General features: G+C 39.3%; 1 protein-coding gene and 1 long non-coding RNA gene across 4 annotated transcripts in view; one reads left to right on the top strand and one right to left on the bottom strand.

Annotated features, from left to right (window-relative positions):
- The first annotated feature begins 130 nt into the window (after positions 1 to 130).
- LOC138986478 (uncharacterized) lies at positions 131 to 6,789 on the top strand. Its single transcript, XR_011463330.1, has 3 exons — positions 131 to 261; positions 3,448 to 3,522; positions 6,654 to 6,789. It is a non-coding gene; the product is annotated as an uncharacterized lncRNA (long non-coding RNA).
- CRYZL1 (crystallin zeta like 1) overlaps positions 404 to 15,875 on the bottom strand; it is a 33,698-nt gene continuing 18,226 nt past the window's right edge. The window contains exons 7-13 of one of the 3 annotated variants that reach the window (XM_005893355.3): positions 10,304 to 10,437; positions 9,067 to 9,178; positions 6,712 to 6,810; positions 4,929 to 5,050; positions 3,725 to 3,830; positions 1,292 to 1,337; positions 404 to 749 (exon numbers count right to left, since the gene is read on the bottom strand). In XM_005893355.3, coding sequence (XP_005893417.1) covers positions 650 to 749; positions 1,292 to 1,337; positions 3,725 to 3,830; positions 4,929 to 5,050; positions 6,712 to 6,810; positions 9,067 to 9,178; positions 10,304 to 10,437 — 719 coding nt within the window. In that variant the 3' untranslated portion in view covers positions 404 to 649. Of the gene's footprint in view, positions 750 to 1,291; positions 1,360 to 3,724; positions 3,831 to 4,928; positions 5,051 to 6,711; positions 6,811 to 9,066; positions 9,179 to 10,303; positions 10,438 to 15,875 lie in introns of all 3 variants that reach the window. The other 2 variants (XR_011463326.1, XM_070366496.1) reach the window with 2 other exon arrangements.

Raw genomic sequence — 15,875 nt, 5'->3', positions numbered from 1 at the left:
GGGCTGCTGAGGGGCCTGGGCCTCCCCTCCCGACCCCCCCAAAGCGGCCCCAGCCGGCATCGCCGCTGCAGCCATTCACGCAAACACTGCAGAGGTCACGGGCGCGTTAGTGTTGCTCTGGTTCCATCCTGAGGAAACCCTGGAGTGAATGAATATTTGAAGAAAAAAAAAATTTAGCTTTCTCTTGGCTAGATCCTTTGATACTTGAAAATATATTCCAAGTATTAAATTACGACAGCAAAGGATGTTTAAAGAAAGAAGGTAAGTATTGAGAAAGGAGTTCATCAGAAAAGTATTTTGACATAGCAAGACTCCCAACAGTTTTGTCGACATAGTGTGGATTCCGATGACCGTTTTTCTTCATGTAAACAATTTATAAGAGGCAAATATATAAGGACAATAATTTAAAAGGCTTTCAGAATATTCCCTTTAGATGTTAAAATTTACAACTGCTTCGACCGTCTGTACGATAATTTTTTTCAGATACTTTTCAAATACTTCAAATAAATGAGCATCTTGTTTCAGCAGGAAAATATACTTAAAAACACAAAACTTGCTTTTAGGTTCCTTGACTTTTATGAACAATTTCCAAGGAAGCTCTGGCTTCAAATACTGGAACTGGTTCATCCAGCTGAGGTCAGAGAGAACATTAAAACTGAACAACTTGCTTCTTTCTTCCTTGATTTTTCTGAACAACTTCCATGGTAACTTTTGCCTCGTATAGTGGAATGGGTTCATCCAACTGAGGTCTGAGGAAGAATGAAATTATTAGAAATGTCTAGTTAAGGATGAGGAGAGTACACAGCAGGGTAGTTGACAATTGCTGTAGTTCAGCTCTATTACTTTAAATAAAATTTGCCCATTAATATTTCCACTATTAAGAGTGGTTAGATTTTGGGAGGGGAAAAGACCCATTCTCTCCATTCCCTTTTTTAATTCCTCTTTTTTGATAAACAGATTCAGCTGAAAAAAAATTGTACTTTTCCCTCCTGTCTACCTGTGGGTTATTTCAAATTGCTTTGGGAGGGGTGATGTGGATAAGCGAAGGGGCTGATACAGTATGGAATGCAGTAAAGAAAACTCATGAACCAGTTCTATCTTAGGGAATAATTACTTACTGGTGTATCACAGGATACACTTTAGAAATATTAAACAGCAGCTGTTTAAGCAAAATGTAACATATGGTGGCAACAAGTATACTGAGAAAGCTGAAACAAAAATGGGAATGCCCATTTTATCTCTTGGAGAATAGAAAAATAAACAAGAACAATGATTTGGTTGTTTAGCATACCTAAAAACACCAGTTGATAACTTCTCCATCACATCTTTTAAGATACGTAGCTGGAAAAGACTGTTAAGGTGATAATGTAAAGGAGTAAATAAAACTATCTGATAAGCAGAGGATGCTAGGCAGGTCACCTATTTTTGTAACAAGTTCTATAAGCTGTCCAAGTCTACCTCTAAACCAGGAAAATGGGGTAAGTGATTTGAGAGAGAGAGTGACATAATAGAGCATAAAACTTCAAAGGACAAGTGATGAAAGAAGCCTAACGTTTCTCCTTAAGTAATGACTAGTGTTAACCCAAGTGAATGGTATTAATAACAGAATGGGTCAGGGTTTCATCTTAGCGCTAAATATGGTATTTTAGTTAAAAATTTAGCACTTATATTTCTTACTTTAGGTGCACATTTATTAAGCTAGCTGATATATGATATGTATGCAAGAAAGTTAATAATCTGTCTAATATATGCAAATAAGAATAAACAGTATAAAATTAAAAACTCTAGTCATTTAATTGAAATAATATTAGAGCTGAGAGTCTATATAACTGCTGCTGCTGCTGCTAAGTCGCTTCAGTTATGTCTGACTCTGTGCGACCCCATAGACGGCAGCCCACCAGGCTCCCCCATCCCTGGGATTCTCCAGGCAAGAACATTGGAGTGGGTTGCCATTTCCTTCTCCAATGCATGAAAGTGAAAAGTCAAAGTGAAGTCACTCAGTTGTGTCCAACTCTTGTGACCCCATGGACTGCAGCCCACCAGGCTCCTCCGTCCATGAGATTTTCCAGGCAAGAGTACTGGAGTGGGGTGCCATCGCCTAACTGATAGTACAGGAGAATTATCTATGATGTATAATCACACAATTGGAAGGCTATCTCTATATAAATCATAAGCATCAACTGGCTCATGTGTGATGCAGCTGAGGGGGGTTTGCACAAGTGAGGACTAAAGTTTGATTCAGGACTTTAGGAAATGTAAGGGAGAAAACAGAAACATAAGCTACTTTAAAGATATTTTTTAAAGGACCTAAAGAATACTGATTCACTCTTTGTTACTGCAAATTCGCTTTCTTCTGTTAATGAAATTGCCAATGGTATGTGTAAGTGTGTGTGTGTGTGTATGTGTGTATATATATATAAAATATGTATTTCTGATTTTTGAAAATTTAACATTTCTTATAAACATGTCATATTTTAACTTGGTCCATGGGTTTGTCAGAGAGGTTAAAATCTTACGGTGTGGGGGAAAGGAGAGCAGTTGAGAGAATTAAGTAATACAGGCAGAGGCAGCCAGCCTGCCTTTAGACATGTAAGATTCAAAACATGCTAACTTGTGTTACTTTTAATACAGTGTCTATAATTAACATCCCATGGTATTCTTGAGAATTACAATGTTATTGGACATTTCATTATTTAAAGCTGAAATTTAAATCTTTTAGAGAGTTAAAAATTAAGTTTATTCTAAATTTAATAGGAAAATATTTAATCAAAAATACTTTAAATACACACATTCACTACATTAAGGGGATGTTCTGGTTTTGAAATGAACTCTTTAAAACTCAAAATATGGAATATACTAATTGAAGGCTCTGAAATAAGCTTGCCATAGATTTTAGAGGAGGCTGGCCTTGTACATAGCATGCATATACAATACGCATTTGATAAAAATAATGATGTTCAGTGAGACATGCAAGTCTCTTCATGCACAATTATACTCTATTAAGTAACGAGAATGTATTAATATTTATCCAATATATTAATATTAAAAATTTTACCAGGTACAGCTGCCTTTAAGACAGGCATCTCAGAAACAAAATTTATTCTTAAATTGACCCCGCTGTAAAGAGGTTTGGACCTTTCTTTCAGAACTGCTTTCAGAGTCTCAAGAAAACTTGATTACTTTTACTAAAATGGAATGATTCTATTTTACACTTGATTTGTTACTGAATCACTTCCATTAAAAATAATCAATCCATCTTTCTTTGATAAAGATTTCCTAGCACTGATATTCTTAAAAACACCACCCCCCCCAACTCTAATGTAGATGAATATTCTGAAATGTTTTGTGCAGTGCTGCCATAGGAATACAGATGTAGTCTCTTAAGGTGACCTGTGATTTTCTTGAGGCCAAATTAAAATGAAGTAAATTTTTCCATGTCTCCTATAGTTTGATTTCTCATTCAGAAACGAGCGAGACAGCTTGGGTGATTCCTGTCCTGGCACTTGCCAGCTGCATCCTTGGGTGTGTATTAACCTTTTATCCTTGTTTCTTTACTTGTGACAGAGGAATAATAACAATACTTAAATTTCACAGGGTTGTTTTCATATTTAAATAAGTACCTATACACACTTGGAACTAGCTATTACCATTATTACAGAATTTAATGATGAGAATACAAGGTACATTTCAAGCCAGAAATTCAAATCGGTAGGAAAAAGGATATAAAGATACTTTCCCTGTTGTACATTTGACAGATTCCAAACTTCATCATTAAGGAAAGCCACTGCTGCTCCCTTGAGGAAAAGGCAATGACTATCTGGAGGATCCAGCTTGGATAAAATACACAAAGAACTCTCAGTTATTGTGAGTTTAATAGCAGGAGAATGATTGGTATCTTAGGTCAGAAAAATTTTTACACAAGTAATACCCAAATTGCAAGTAATCAGCACACAGACTTTAGTAACAGTATGTACACTGTAATTTCTTTTCTAATTCATTGTCCAAAATTATGAAACAGCAAGGTCAAAATGCAAGGCCAATCCAGAGGTGATAAAGTGGTATTAGGGGTGTCTGTGTGTGTGTGTGTGTGTGTCTGTGCCAATCCAGAGGTGATAAAGTGGTATTAGGGGTGTCTGTGTTTGTGTGTGTGTGTGTGTGTGTGTGTGTGTGATTTCTAGTTGCTACTCACCAGTGTGTGTGTGTGTGTGATTTCTAGCTGCTACTCACCAGTGTGTGTGTGTGAGATTTCTTGCTGCTATTCACCAGTGTGTGAATGTGTGTGTGAGATTTCTAGATGCTACTCACCAGTGTGTGTGTGTGTGTGTGTGTGATTTTTAGCTGCTACTCACCAGTGTGTGTGTGTGTGTGTGTGTGTGATTTCTAGCTGCTACTCACCAGTCATTTTCATGAGGATGTTAGAAAATCATCGAAGACTGGAACATGAGAATTCTGGTATGTGAATATCACCATAATAAAAATCCCTGAATTTTGCTGAGAAATGTAAAACTGGAAGAAATGTAAAAATGGAAGACTACACACACACACACACACACACACACACACAGTAAATTCTAATTTGAATAATTAAGAAATTGTCATTTTATATAGAAATATTTTGCTAAGTATATGTCAACATGAATGTTTGTTACTAGGGGAAAAAAAATCTTATTTGAAATACTATTAAAAAATTTAGAAGTCATTATTTCCAAACCATTAAATGAACTCCTCTGCTATATTTCAACTATGTTTCAACATCTTGGCCAACAGCTAAAGTTAAAAAAAAAATAAAAGCTATATTTCTTTAAAAATAGGAAATAATTAAAAATTTATACAAATTTAACCACACCGTGCTAAAACACTTAGGCATCATTCTTTGTTAATTATACCCTATTGGTGGAATAGTAATGCTTTACTGTTTCTGATAATACCTGCAGGTTTTCTTCTGTTGTTACCCAGTGGCCTCCAACACCAAGAAGGGTGATGATATCATGTTTATGTGGTAGTAGTTGTAATTTTTCAGCTGGTTCGTCATCTTTACTATATAACCTCACTTACAGAAGAATTGTTTAAAAAGAAAGAGAGGGAGAGAACATATATTTTACAGTAATCTGATAAAAATTTATTCTTCAAACTAGTTCTGTTTACTTTTAATGTAACAAGGAAGCATTTTTCTTAGAACAAGGTAACATACGATATATTCAGACCCCTTAAAATACACTTTTGCATTAAAACTGTTTATAAAATCTACTTTAGATTTAATTATAAATGAGATAACTAAAGATAAAACATCTCTTTCAGTTTGAAAATCAGACAGGATAACAGCACACACCACTAAGTCTGACCGTTTCAATCGTACCGTTGATAGCTTAATACTCTGGGGAAAGCTGACTCCTGAGTAAGGAACTCATAGATTCAAGAATGTCCTACTTTGATGTAATTATTGAAATGTCCATTTGAAAAGTTAATGAACTATACATTCACTTCCACTGAAAGATTTTTCTGAGTTAATTTCAAATCTTGAAAATACTGGCTAAAACAAACAGCTGTGGCCATAGCTCCATTTGTTATGATCTTAGAAGATAAATTCTAACAAAATATAAATAGAATCCCTTGGCAGGCTTATGAAACCTCTTCTTAAGGTGCAGTGGCACTACCTAAGTGTGTAGAGATTAGGTGTTAAATAACTATTGGTTAAACTGCAAAAGTTCAAGAAAGGTAAAATGCAAAAAAATTCTCTGCATTGTCCAAAAAGGGACTGCAGAAGCTCACCATCCCACAGAAGGCAGCCACACATAGCAGAAACAAGTGACTGACTGAGACCTGAACTAATCCAAGAACCTCCAAAGCCGTGAAGAATCTGCCTGCCAATGCAGGAGACGCAGGTTCAATTCCTGCGTCAGGAAAAGCCCTCTGGCAGACAGCAATCCACTCCAGTATTTTTGCCTGGAAAATACCATGGACAGAAGAGCGTGGCGGGCTGCTGCTCACAAGGAGTCAGACATGACTGAGTGACTGAGCACAACCACTACAAGCACAACCAGGGAGGCCCCAGATTTCTTGCAGAGATACTTAAACTCCCATGCCTAGACGCCAAAGGGCTTCCCAGGTGGCACCATCAGTAAAGAAGTGAAAGTGAAAGTCACTCAGTCTCTTTGAGACCCCATGGACTACAGAGTCCATGGAATTCTCCAGGCCAGCATACTGGAGTGGGTAGCCGTTCCCTTCTCCAGAGGATCTTCCCAACCCAGGGATTGAACCCAAATCTCCCGCATTGCAGGTGGGTTCTTTACCGACTGAACCACCAGGGAAGCCCCCAGCAGTAAAGAACCGGCCTGCTAATGCAGGAGACGTGAGACAAGGGTTCACTCCCCGAGTTGGGAAGATCCCATGGAGGAGGGCATAGGAACTCACTCCAGTATTCCTGCCTGGACAGAGGAGCTTGGTGGGCCATAGCCCATAGGGTTGCAGAGTCGGACATGACTGAAGCAACTAAGCACGCATGCATACTTTTTTAAAAGGTAAGCATGTTCTCTCTTCTGATGGTGCTTAAAATGGGAATAAAATGAAGCTCCAGTTCAAAAAGTTAAAAAAACTCTTGACCTCAACTTAATAAATGTGTAAGTAATTACTTCCTGGTTCTATTTTTTTCCCAGAAATTTATCCATAACACACAAAAAATGACAGAGACTCCTGATTTAGTAAAGTGCCCACCTCCAGCATCTAGGACAATGTCCACTCCGAGGCCACCTGTTTCTTCTAAACAGCTTTCAGCCACATGGGCTTTCCCGTTAGAAACATCGATCACTCGAGCTGCAAAGGACAGCAAGTCAGGCGATTGTACTGTTCCCTATGTGATCAACATAGCTCCCAGAGCAAGAGCAAGAAAAGCAAATAAATTTCTCATCTCTGAAATGAATTAAATGGTTGAAGCAGTTATTGAATCTGAATTATCCTGTTTTTCACTCATCTAACCCAGTGTTGGTAAGGATGAAAGGATGAAGAAACTGGTATAGTCAATAAATTAAAATATGAGCATTCTACAGATAACATATTCCAAGGTTGATCTGTTGACACAGAGGACTGTTCTTTATAGGTAAAGGGTATTTTGCCAGAACTGAGACTCTCTTAATTTAGCAAATGTACTTATATAGATATGAACTGAAAGATTAAACAATTTCTTAAGAATGTTCAGATTTAATAGAGTTCAGAGCTCAAAAGTACAAAGATCTATTCTGGATTTGGTACTTCTCTACTACAGGCAGTTTTATCCTTTCTCAGTCACAGAAATCCCAACCTGTACCGGCATCCCCTGACTTGCCCTCCAAAACAAAACAAAAAAATTCCTGAAGGTGAAAAAACAAAACAGGATTATTCTAAGCAGAGTTAGTGAAAATAAAACTAACTTTAACTGGTTGTTTTAAAGCACTATATTAAGAGAACAAGCCAATGAGAATTAAAAGATCTCAGAATTTGGGGACTTCCCTGGTGGTCCAGTGGCTAGACTACTGCTCCCAAAGCAGGGAGACCAGGTTCAATCCCTGATCAGGGATCTACTTAGATCCCACATGCTACAACTAAGAGCTGATGCAACCAAATATAATAAAATATTTTTTAAAAAACCTCAGAATTTGAATTGGAAAATGAAGATACATCTCTATTTCATTTTTGTATCTTTGAATACCTTCTCATTACAGAGAATTCTGCTCAGAGCTGCTCAGGTTCAAGGTGTAGTCAGTCCAGTACTGACTGAAGTCTTGGGGGTGGGCGTGGGGAGACAGGAGGGAAGGGCAGGGTTAACCAAGAGGAAACTGCTCCTTGTCCACAGTACTATTTATGCTCCTCCCCTCCATTTTCAATCTCTTCTTTTTTTCCTTTTTTCTTATCTCCCTCCTTTCTCAATGCCTGTTTCAACCTTCTTTCCATTTCTTGGTTATCTGCCAAAAGCATAACATAACCATGGAAATAACCCAGGCTTTACTGTTAGACAGGCCTGGGTTCAAATCCCATTCCAGGCCTAGTGGTACACACCCTGGCACATCCTTGGAAAAACTAAATTCTGAGATGCTGTTTCCCAGTTACTTGGCACAGGGTTGTTGAGGATTTAAGGAACTATCATTCATGTCAACACCCAGTGAATCTTACTTTCCCTCCTGCAGGCCTTACACTCTGCTCTTCTCTTCATCTGTTAATCTCCAATGTTAATTCTGTTAACTCCAGTCTACTAAATTCCATTCCCATCTCCATTCTATTTTGTCAATCTCTATTTTCTTTCTCTTTCCCGTGTTCATTGCTTTTGGGATAGGGTCAGTCCTTTCAAGAGCTCCCCAGCTGATGCCATATCCTGTTTATCCTAAACTATATGTGACCTGGGTTTCTGTTTAACTGGCTCATCTCCCATGCCAGCAAATCACAGGAAACAGGCAACTTTAGGGACATTTGTTGTTCAGTCGCTAAGTTGTATCCAACTCTTTGCAACCCCACGAACTGCAGCATGCCAGGCTTCCCTATCCTTTACCATCTCCCGGAGTTTCCTCAGACTCATGTCCATTGAGTTGGTGATGCCATCCATCGATCTCATTCTCTGTGGGCCCCTTTAGGTATATATCACCGGGTAAAAGAGGTTGAGAAACGAAAAGTGATACAAAAATATGACTTATTGACTAAAAAAATTAAAGAGGTATCAGGTGTTTCTGAACTGTGTCAAAGTTCACCTAATTCAAACTTGACTAAGTTGATAATGGGGCAAAGAAGAAAAAACTCTGAAAAGTAATTGGGACTTTGCTAGGGGTCTAGTGCTTGCACAGCAGAGGGGCATGGGTCCTCTCCCTGGGGAACCAAGATCCCATGTGCCACACTGTGTGGCCAAAAGAAAACAACAACAGAAAAACCCAAATAATTACAATGTAAACTTAAGTAACCTTGGACTTAGCACAGGAACTAAGTGCATTTTAAAAATGACACGCATTTGGCATTTTGCAGTTTGTTTTACAAATAGAGTTTTCAAGGTGATATGATATCTCTTCAAAATTTTATGTATTCAAGTCTGTGTTGAGTACTATTACTCACCTATAGGAGGCCTAAATCTTTCAAGAAACTGCTTGTCTTCAAGGCTGCAGGCTGTTGAAATCACTTTGGCTCCTCTGTGGTGTGCTAACTGAATGGCTATTGTACCAAGTGCCTGTGTGGGGGAATACACAATGGGGTTACAAGAGAGAGGGCGGAGGCTGTGTCTAATTCATCTACTAGGTTGTTTTTTTAATAAAGAGTAACAGTTTAGTGCTACTTCAGTATATTTTAAAATCTTGTCTGATACAAAGAAAAAATAGGACAAGCTTATTAGAAAGGGAAACTCTGATAGACTGCCTCAAGGAAAAGCTCTGTGTGCTACAGGCTCCCAGCTAGTCTGACTGTAGCACATAACCTCAAGGATGGAGGCAGGTCGAATTCAGAACACGACCTTGGAAAGAGAAAAATGCACCATTAAGGGCCTTGTCAGCATAATGTACTAAGCTAATTAAATGGTACATATACAAGTCCAGCAACCTCTCTTTGAAAATAAAAGCACTTCAAAAGTTCCATTCTTTTGCTGACCTGTAAGTTAGTTCAGGGAAATAACTACTACCTTGATGTTGGACACAGGGCTGAAGCCAACGAAGACTGCCTTTTTTTTTTTTTCCAAAGAAAAATCATTTTCATCAACAGTCAGATATAAAATCTAACATTTTTAGATTTTTATGTAATCTTTTAGTGTCTTTATATTTTGATGTTTATCATGTATAAACATGATGTTTATATATAACTACATATATATAACATGTTTAAATTAGTACAGTTTTGATCTTGTGTGATATATCTATAAATGAAGCACCTTAATCACATAAGTGTAAGTATGAGAGATATGATACAAAATAGGCAGGGAGACCTGGGGTCTAGCTTCAAAGATTTTAGGAGCTATTTCAAGTTTTGTGTAACAGGCATGAATAAAAATGGCTTGTCTGCTTTTTTAAAGTAATAGCAGATTCAAAGCAGTAGGAAACTAAACACTTTTATCATCTATTGATAAAAGCTGCTTATTTTAGAAAATGGGAGTTTGGTATAGGAAATCAGTGAATCAGTTAACTGGCAATACATTGTATTAGTAAGTGGATGGCCCATTTCTCAATTTCCTAAGTATCCTATTTTGGTCTTTTTTAAAAAAAATTTATTTATTTTAACTGGAGGCTAATTACTTTACAGTATTGTAGTGGTTTTTGCCATACATTGATATGATGGTCTGTTTTTTAACAAAACTATTAATACCTACACTTGCTCCGTCCATTATCAGCACGGATTTTCCAGGTGAGAGATGAGAAAGATAATGCAGGGCTGTATAGACTCGTAATCCATCCCGGATGGTTCCAGCAGCTTCTGTCCACGTGACTTTTTCTGGTTTGTGAACTATCACAAAGAACAAGAGGAAACAATCTGTTAGCAAAGCCCATTAGACCTGCCTCCTGGATCTGTTTGCGTCCATCTCCGCTGCCACCACGGCCCTGGTCCAAGCCTCTACTCCAGGATCTTTCACCTCCACTATGCTTTCTCTGGGAGAAGGCAATGGCACCCCACTCCAGTACTGTTGCCCGGAAAATCCCATGGACGGAGGAGCCTGGTGGGCTGCAGTCCATGGGGTCGCTAAGAGTCAGACATGACTGAGCGACTTCACTTTCACTTTCCACTTTCATGCATTGGAGAAGGAAATGGCAACCCACTCCAGTGTTCTTGCCTGGAGAATCCCAGGGATGGAGAAGCCTGGTGGGCTGCAGTCCATGGGGTCGCACAGAGTCGGACACGACTGAAGCGACTTAGCAGCAGCAGCATGCTTTCTCTGCTGCCATTTTTGCCCATGCACACTCCCCTGTGAATGCAGGAATCAGTGTGCATTTTTAAAAATGTTTTATGGTTGAAGTAAAACATGCAGAAAAGAACATGAAACAAAGTATAGCTGGATGAATAAACATAGAGCAAGTACACGAGTAACTACCATTCTGATTGAAGAAGAGAACACAGCCCTCATGTTGACAGCCTCGCCTCTCCCACCAAAGGCATTTTTAAAAAACTGAGCTATAACTGACATCAGAGGTCACAACCATTCTAGTTTAACAAACGCAAGTTGTTGTTCAGTCGCCAAGCTGTGTCTGACTTTGTGACCCCATGGACTGCAGCACACCAGGCTTCCCTGTCCATCACCAACTCCCAGAGCTTATGCAGACTCATGTCCATCGAGTCAGTGATGCTATCCAACCATCTCACCCTCTGTTGCTCCCTTCTCCTCCTGCCCTCAATCTTTTCCAGCATCAGGCAGGGTCTTTTCCAGTGAGCTGGCTCTTTGCTTCAGGTGGTCAAAGTATAGGAGCTTCAGCTTCAGCATCAGTCCTTCCAATGAATATTCAGGGTTGACTTCCTTTAGGATTGGCTGGTTTGATCTCTTTGTAGTCCAGCACCACAGTTCAAAAGCATTAATTCTTTACTGATCAATTGATCAAAAGCCATCAACTCGGCATATACATTCCTAACAACATAATTTTGTTTTGCCTGTTTATGAACTTTATCTAAATGGAACTGTACTATACACACTTCTTTTTTTTTTTTTTACACATTTATTTCTATCTTCTTTTTTTGCTTATCATTTTTAAAGACATCCTTCTTTGGTACTTGTGGCTACGCATGCTAAGTTGCTTCAGTTGTGTCCAACTCTTTGGACGGTATGGACTGTAGCCAGCCAGGCTCCGCTGTTCATGGGATTTTCCAGCCAAGAATACTGGAGTGGGTTGCCATTTCCTTCTTCAGGGGATCTTCCTGACCCAGGGATAGAACCTACATCTCCTGCACTGCAGGCAAATTCTTTACCACTGAGCTGGGGAAATGCCACTAGGCTATCATGCTTTTCATTTTTGATGTCTTATGGCAACATCTAATTTAATAGAATGAATGGGTTATCCACTCTCCAGTTAAGGAACATTTCTGTTTTCCCCCAGTTTTTGGTAGTTAGGTATTCTTAACTTTTCGGGAGTTAAGCATTCTTAACTAAGAGTGCTCATGTATAAAAGTACTCCTGTGCTGATACACAGGTGTTCTACAGGGTGTTTACTGAGGAATGGAACTCTGCCTTTGACATCACTGAACACTTCCACAGTGGCTTATGAATTGACTCTCACAAAGCTGCTGCTTTGAACATCCTTGTCTACCCTGGTGTTACACATTTTTGCCCATCATATGGGTGTGTCATGGTTTCTTACTGTGATTTTAATTTGCTTTCCCCCACCTACTAATGTAGTTGAGCACCTTTCCATGTTTGCGGGCCATACAGAATTCCTTTTTTTAAAAAAAATTATTTCTTTATTATTTATTCTTGGTTGTGCTGGGTCTTCGGGTTCTCTCTAGTTGCGGCCAGTGGGCTCCTCACTGCGGTGGCCTCTCCCGTGGCTGAGTACGGGCTCTAGGGCACTCGAGCTTCAGTAGTCGCAGCACATGGGCTCAGTAGTTGTGGTTCCTGGGCCCTAGAGCACAAGCTCAATAGTTTTCCATCTGGGCTTAGTTGCTCCTTGGCATGTGAGATCTTCCCGGAACAAGGATTGAACCCGTGTCCCCTGAACTGGCAGGTGAATTCTTTACCACTGAGCCACCAGGGAAGCCCTAGAATTCCTTTTGTGAAGTGACTGTTCAGGTGTTTTACCAATTTTTCTATTGTTGTTGTCTTTTTTCTTCTTTATTTGCAGGAATTCGTAGTATATTTTAGGTAAGTCATTTGCTTGCTCATGTGTTATAAATATTATTTTCAACTTTATGGCATCTCTTTTCAATCTCTTTAGTGGTGTCTTTGAAATGCAGCAGTGTCAGAATGATCTTTTAAAAACATAAATAACATCCTCACACTTCTTTAAAATTCATCAATGGTTTTCTACTGCACTTGAAACAAAACGTAAACTGCTAATATAGTTTAAGCCACATTAGCTCTATATTTTCTGACCATTCTGGAAAATCCCATGGATGGAGGAGCCTGGTAGGCTGCAGTCCATGGGGTCACTAAGTTGAACACGACTGAGCGACTTCACTTTCACTTTTCGTTTTCATGCATTGGAGAAGGAAATGGCAACCCACTCCAGTGTTCTTGCCTGGAGGATCCCAGGGACGGGGGGAGTCTGGTGGGCTGCCATCTATGGGGTCACACAGAGTTGGACATGACTGAAGTGACTTAGCAACAAAGCTGTTCCTTAATATGTTTAATTATTTAATATTTTGTTTTTATGAATGTGTATACTTAATGTGATTTTTTCACAGTATAGGTAATCCTTTCTAATTTTACCTGATATCAAGTGTATAACACTTTCAATAGTTTCAATAGTTTCAATAGTGTTTACCCTAAGTATTTTTCCTCTTAAGGCAAAAGATTCAGATGGGTTGGACAGTTAGAATTAAACTGGCCAACCAGTGCCATCTAGTGGGGACGTAAAGCATCCAAGCACACAATGAAAACGTTCAGACAGACAGCAAGGCATTAAAACAGTAAAATATACTAAGCACCAGGGGATATCTCACACAGTACTTTAATCCTTATAAATTTGAGACAGCAATTTCCCCAATTTTCCTGATTATCAAATGGCGTTCAGGGTAATAATTTGTCTGATGCCACAAGTTTGAAAGAAAGAAAGAAAGAAGGGGAAGTCGCTCAGTCATATCCAGACTCTTTGCAACCCCATGGACCATAGCCTACCAGGCTCCTCCATCCATGGGATTTTCCAGGCAAGAACACTGGAGTGGGTTGCCATTTCCTTCTCCAGGAGATCTTCCCGACCCAGGGATAAAACCCGGGTCTCCCGCATTGTAGGCAGACACTTTACTGTCTGAGCCACCAGGGGAGTCCAAGTTTGAAAGTCTGACTCTAAAGCCCATCTACTCTAACAGTGCATGTTCAGTCTATGTAGAACTTGCTTATATTTTTGAGATTATCTTCCATCATAAGAATTGGTACTACCTATACTTTCATTAAGAAATAAAAAATTTAGTGCTTAAAAAATGGCAGGGCAGGGACACAGACGCAGACACAGAGAACAGACTTGTGGACAGAGGGGGAAGGAAAGGGTGGGGCCAATGTACAGAGCAGCGCTGACATGCACGCCATTGTTATGTACGGCAGTCGACTGAAGGGAAGTTGCTGTGCAACAGGGAGCTCAGCCCAGCACTCTGCGACAACCTGGACGAGGGGCTGGGAGGTTCAAGAGGGAGGGGACACATGTATATCTGTGGCTGATTCACAGGTATAGAGACCAGCACAACACTGTAAAGCAATTATCCTCCAATTAAAAATACATTTTAGAAGTTTTATCAGATCAAAATAATGCTAACTAATAAAACTACATTTAAAATTGCAGAGGCTTTAAAATTACATGGTTAGATGTGGTTTAATGTTGAGATCCTTGCTTTTGTATTAGGTGGTCCACAAGTACTTATTGTGTTATAAAAACTAAGAAAATTAATAATAGAGAGCCATATATGGATCAATAATAACAGTATTATAATTCTTTGTAATTATCATTTCAATTCTTTCTACAAGTCCAAGAAATAATGCTGAAAATGTGTGCCAATTTTTTTAATTTAATTTTTATTTTATATTGGAGTATATTTGACTCAAACATTGTGCTAGTTTCAGGTGTACAGAAAAGAATTCAATTATAAACATAAACATACCCATTCTTGTTCAGATTCTTCTCCCAGGTAGGTCACCAGAGAATACTAAATAAAGCTCCCTTTACTATACAGTAGGTCTCTCTTGATCATCTATTTTATATGTAGTAGTGTGCATGTATGATGGACTTCCCTCAGCTCAGCTGGTTGCCTGCAATGCAGGAGACCCAGATTTGATTCCTGGGTCGGGAAGATCCCCTGGAGAAGGGAATGGCAACCCACTCTAGTATTCTTGCCTGGAGAATCCCATGGACAGAGGAGCCTGGTGGGCTACAGTCTGTGGGGTCACAACAGACATGACGTAGCGACTAAACCACCATCACCAGTGTGCATACGTCAATCCCAAACTCCTAATGTATTTCACCCACCTACCTTTCTTTCCCCTTTGATAACCATAAGTTTTTTCCTAAGTCTGTGAGTGTGTTTTTTCAGATTCCACATATAGGTGATATAATATTTGTCTTCCTTTGTGTGACTTACTTCACTTAGTATGATAATCTCCAGGTCTGTCTACATAGCTACAAATAGCATTATTTCATGCTGTTTTAATGGCTGAGTAATATTCCATCAGATATATGTACCCTTATGGCAGAAAGTGAAGAGGAACTCAAAAGCCTCTTGATGAAAGTGAAAGTGGAGAGTGAAAAAGTTGGCTTAAAGCTCAACATTCAGAAGAGGAAGATCATGGCATCTGGTCCCATCACTTCATGGGAAACAGATGGGGAAACAGTGGAAAGTGTCAGACTAGGGCTCCAAAATCACTGCAGATGGTGACTGCAGCCATGAAATGAAAAGACGCTTACTCCTTGGAAGAAAAGTTATGACCAACCTAGATAGCATATTCAAAAGCAGAGACATTACTTTGCCAACAAAGGTCCATCTAGTCAAGGCTATGGTTTTTCCTGTGGTCATGTATGGATGTGAGAGTTGGACTGTGAAGAAAGCTGAGCGCCAAAGAATTGATGATTTTGAACTGTGGTGTTGGAGAAGACTCTTGAGAGTCCCTTGGACTGCAAGGAGATCCAACCAGTCCATTCTGAAGGAGATCAGCCCTGGGATTTCTTTGGAAGGAATGATGCTAAAGCTGAAACTCCAGTACTCTGGCTACCTCATGCGAAGAGTTGACTCATTGGAAAAGACTCTGATGCTGGGAG

Source organism: Bos mutus, chromosome 1 (assembly GCF_027580195.1).
Source record: "Bos mutus isolate GX-2022 chromosome 1, NWIPB_WYAK_1.1, whole genome shotgun sequence".
NCBI lineage: Eukaryota > Metazoa > Chordata > Mammalia > Artiodactyla > Bovidae > Bos > Bos mutus.
Note: the sequence above shows the minus strand (reverse complement) of the source record. Positions and strands in the feature narration are given on the sequence as shown.